This window comes from Platalea leucorodia, assembly GCF_965183815.1.
Source record: "Platalea leucorodia genome assembly, chromosome: 2".
Lineage (NCBI taxonomy): Eukaryota > Metazoa > Chordata > Aves > Pelecaniformes > Threskiornithidae > Platalea > Platalea leucorodia.
This window is the reverse complement of record NC_138824.1, coordinates 50,209,636-50,214,364: the sequence shown is the minus strand read 5'-3', so window position 1 is coordinate 50,214,364 and position 4,729 is coordinate 50,209,636. Positions and strand designations below refer to the sequence as shown.

Genomic DNA, 4,729 nt, shown 5'->3' with positions numbered 1-4,729 from the left:
ACGTGAAATGGCCACGGTAACTGCTGTAACTTGTCTGTGGTCTAATTACATTAATTTGATAAGATCATCGTCGGCAGGATGTCTAATTCACTTGCAAGCAGCAGCCAGGGAAAAGCTTTGACCAAATTAGCACGCCGCCGGGACCAGGGGGTGCAGGCTCCATATGGCTCCCTGGCTTTCCCTATAAATAACCCTCCTCCAGCCCACCCCCGCAGTTACATCCCCCCCTACCAGTATGCCGCAAAGTTCACCAGCGGCGCCGGACGGGAGGGGTACAGCCCCGGGCTGCAGGAGGCACCCGGCGGCTGGGCTGCCTCTCCTGCCCCCGCCTCCTCCTTCTCCTCCTCCTCCTCCTCCTCCTCCTCCTCCTCTTTCTCCTTCTCCTCCTCTTCCTCCTCCTCCTCCTCCTCCTCCTCAGCGCGATTTGACAAGGCAGGGGGAAACGCGGGTTTCCACTTGCACCACCAGAGGTGCAACTGGTTCTTCGCTCGTAGGCACCTGAAACCCGTCCAAATGATGCAGAAACTTTTGTATGCTTGGCTCCTTTCTTTAAGGCCAGGCACCGATTTTTCCGCTGTGTAATCTCTTTTGTCAGAAGGGTGGGAGCTGGAAAGGGCGGTGGGGGGGAGAGGGGGAGAGCAGGGGGGAGGGAGTCGAGAGAAACAGGCATTTTGTTTCCACAGAGAGGATATTAGGAGCATCCCTAGAGAAATATCTATGCATGTACATACAGGCATCTCTAAATTTTTATGTATAGATAAAAATGTCAAGATGCAGTACTGTCAGTTTCAGCCCTCTCCTCCCCTCCTTAAGGGAGACACTATACTCCGTGGGAACAGGTAGCGTGAATTGTTAACAGTGCAGCAATCCCCTCCTCCCTATCCACCGTTCTTCTCTGTGATCATCTAAATTATAAATATATATATATAATGCAATAATCCACGGTTCAACATTGCATAGAGAGCGCCAGCAAGAAACCAAATCCAGCATGAAACACTATAGAATGCAGGGGAGGAAGAAACGCATTTAAAGCAACGATAAAAATGGCGTGCAGAATAATTACCTCAAATTGCTATTCGCTTGACACCCTGACACTAATTCTGTTCAAGCCATTGGGAAATACAATAAGGCAAAGGCACCTTCCTCGCCTGTTTGTGCAGGTGTAAGTGTGTGTGAATGGAGGCAATAAAGAACTGGTCGGGAGGAGGGGAATGTCGAACTTTCCATCTTAAAAGAAAAGAAATAAATTAAATAATCCATTTAGGAGAAAGCATCTAAATAGATCGACAGCTTTTAATGCCAGCGTTTTTAACGCTTGCCCTGTACGTGGATTGATTTTTTTTTTCCTCCAGCATTCCCTCAGCAGATGGATTTTTGCCACTGCAGCTCAGCAGAGGGTGTCAGATCTTTCAGAGTGCACCAGGTTGAAACGAGCAGAGCCTCTTAGCAACTCTCCCTCTGCGTGCATGTGAGTGTGTGCGAGCGTGCGACTCGGCAGCAGCGGAAGAAAAAGGAAAGAAGAGCGAGCGAGCGAGCGAGGAGGGGAGGCAGCGCGGCCGGCAGGGCGAGGCGAGGCGCGGCGCGGCGCGGCGCGGGCGGGCGGGCGGGCGGCCCCGGCCCCGCGGCAGGCTCCGGCCGCCGGCAGCATGGGCAGCCGCGCACCGCAGCGGGGGCAGGCGCCGCGCAGCGCCGGCGGCCGGGCGGGCAGCGCCTAGGCGGGGGCGCGATTTCAGCACCGGGGCGCTGGACAGCGCCCGGCGGGCGGCGGGCAGCCAGGAGCGCGGCTCCGCGGCCGCGCGGCAAGGTCGGTCCGGCGCGGAGCCGCGCGCAGCGGCAGCCTCCGCGGCCAGCGGCAGCCTCCGCGGCCGGCGCCGCGCTCTCCGCCTGCGCCTCTCTAACATGCAGCGGCGGCCGGTGGCTAGCAGCACCGTTCCCGTGCCGGTGAGCCAGCTCGGCCGGCAGACCTCCACTTAGCCGCCCGGGAGGCGTCGAGGGGGGGGGGGGAAATCGAGGAGGGGGATTTTTTTTTTCCTTCCACTTTTTTTTTTTTTTTTTTTTTTTTTTTTTTTTTTTTTTGCGTGCCTGGCAGTACGTGCCTGGATAGTTTGTGGATATAATTATTGACTGGAATCTGGGCTGTTGCAGTTGTACGTGGGGGGGGGGAGAGAGGGAGAGAGGAGAAAAGAAAGAGTCCCCCCCCTCCGCCGACCCTCCCTGCTCCCTCTCATCGCATTTTTTTTTCTCCCCCTTTGGTGGTGGTTCGGACATTTCATGTATTGAATGAACTGGAATTGCTTTCCGTGTGAGGAGGATGGTTGCTGTTACTTTGTGATGAGATCGGGAATGAATTGCTCGGTTTAAAAATGCTGCTTTGGATTCTGTTGCTGGAGACGTCTCTTTGTTTTGCTGCTGGAAACGTTACAGGGGACGTTTGCAAAGAGAAGATCTGTGCCTGCAACGAGATAGAAGGGGATTTGCACGTAGACTGTGAGAAAAAGGGATTTACCAGCCTGCAACATTTCACCGCCCCAACTTCCCAGTTTTACCATTTATTCCTGCATGGCAATTCCCTGACTCGACTTTTCCCTAATGAGTTTGCTAACTTTTACAATGCAGTCAGTTTGCACATGGAAAACAACGGTTTGCATGAGATTGTTCCTGGGGCTTTCCTTGGGCTGCAGCTGGTGAAACGCTTGCACATAAACAACAACAAGATCAAATCGTTCAGGAAGCAGACTTTCCTGGGGCTGGACGATCTGGAATACCTCCAGGCAGATTTTAATCTATTGCGGGATATTGACCCGGGAGCATTTAGGGACTTAAACAAGCTAGAGGTGCTGATTTTAAATGACAATCTCATCAGCACCTTGCCCCCCAACGTGTTTCAGTATGTGCCGATCACCCACCTCGACCTCCGGGGAAACCGTCTTAAAACCTTGCCTTACGAGGAGGTCCTGGAGCAGATCCCAGGCATTGCTGAAATCCTGCTAGAGGATAACCCCTGGGACTGCACTTGCGATCTGCTGTCATTGAAGGAATGGCTGGAAAACATACCCAAAAATGCTTTGATCGGCAGAGTGATTTGTGAGGCTCCCACTAGGTTGCAGGGCAAAGATTTAAATGAGACCACAGAGCAAGAGCTGTGCAAAAAGAACAGAGTGGATTCTAGCCTAGCTGCTCCCCCTGCCGAAGAAGAAACCTGCGATCCTGGTCCCATTCCAACCCCCTTTAAAATACATGGCAAAGAAGACCCTGCCACGCCAGGATCTGCTCCAAACGGAGGTACAAAGATTCCCGTCAACTGGCAAATCAAGACCAGACCCACTGCTGCCGTGTCAACAGTGAGCGTCAAAAGCAAGCTACCGGCTACCATGTCCTGCCCGCAGATCTGCAGCTGCGATCAGATCCCTGGCTCAGGTTTAAAGGTTAATTGCAATGACAGGAATGTGAGCAGCTTGGTGGATTTGAAGCCCAAGCCGTCCAATGTTCAGGAGCTGTTTCTGAGAGACAACAAAATACACACCATCAGGAAATCTCACTTTCTGGATTACCGGAAACTTAATTTACTCGATCTGGGCAACAACAACATTGCCACCGTCGAGAACAACACATTCAAGAACCTCTTTGATCTCCGATGGCTCTACATGGATAGCAACTACTTAGACACCCTGTCCCGGGAGAAATTCGCTGGGCTGCAAAACCTGGAGTACCTGAACGTGGAATTTAATGGGATCCAGCTGATCATGCCCGGCACCTTCAATGCGATGCCCAAACTGAGAGTCCTCATCCTCAACAACAACCTGCTGAGGTCTCTCCCAGTAGACGTGTTCGCCGGGGTCTCGCTTTCCAAGCTGAGCATACACAACAATTACTTCATGTACCTCCCGGTGGCCGGGGTGCTGGACCAGCTCACCTCCATCACCCAGATCGACCTGCACGGCAACCCGTGGGACTGTACTTGCCCTATCGTGCCTTTCAAACAGTGGGCGGAGATGCTGCGCCCCAAGGTGATTATGAGCGACCTGAGGTGCGAGTCCCCCGAAGATTTCTTCAAGGAGGATTTCGAGTCTCTCTCCAATGACATGATTTGCCCTCAGTTAAAAATCTCACCCACATTAACTTCTACTAACAAAAACAGCACCGGGTTGACAGAGACAGGTACTCATTCCAACTCCTACTTGGAGACCAGTCGGGTCTCTATTTCGGTGCTGGTGCCAGGGCTTCTGCTGGTTTTTGTGACCTCTGCCTTCACAGTGGTTGGCATGCTGGTGTTCATCCTGAGGAACAGAAAGCGGTCCAAGAGGAGGGACGCCAACTCCTCTGCATCCGAAATCAACTCCTTGCAGACAGTCTGCGACTCGTCCTACTGGCACAACGGGCCCTACAGCACCGACGGGGCCCACAGGGTTTACGACTGCGGCTCCCACTCCCTGTCGGACTGAGGCGGCGGGCGGGGCGGGGGCCGCCACCTGGGACCGGCCCTTCGCGCTCCGGCCGGTGGGGCGGCAAACGCCGGCCGGGGACGGCTCTGCACCTCGGCTACCGTTTGTGAGAAACAAAACACACACATGCACGCACGCACGCCCCTCCTAACGACCCCCATAGCAAGCACCGAGGCCCGGTGCGCGGTGGGGGGGAGCCCGGCGCCCGGGCGCATCCTCGCAGCTCCGCGCAGCCCGGCGCGGTAGGCGCATCCTCCGCCCGTGCGCTGCCGGGGCTGCAACGGACG

The 4,729-nt window shown here is 54.6% G+C and overlaps 1 protein-coding gene across 1 annotated transcript; it reads left to right on the top strand.

The window, feature by feature from the left end:
- Positions 1-2,363: 2,363 nt before the first annotated feature.
- Positions 2,364-4,442, top strand: SLITRK1 (SLIT and NTRK like family member 1; the record flags this gene model as incomplete). The annotated part of the gene is made up of 1 exon (XM_082303966.1): positions 2,364-4,442. The coding sequence occupies one exon, from the start codon at positions 2,364-2,366 to the stop codon at positions 4,440-4,442; it is 2,079 nt and encodes a 692-aa protein (XP_082160092.1).
- Between the last annotated feature and the right edge of the window lie 287 nt (positions 4,443-4,729).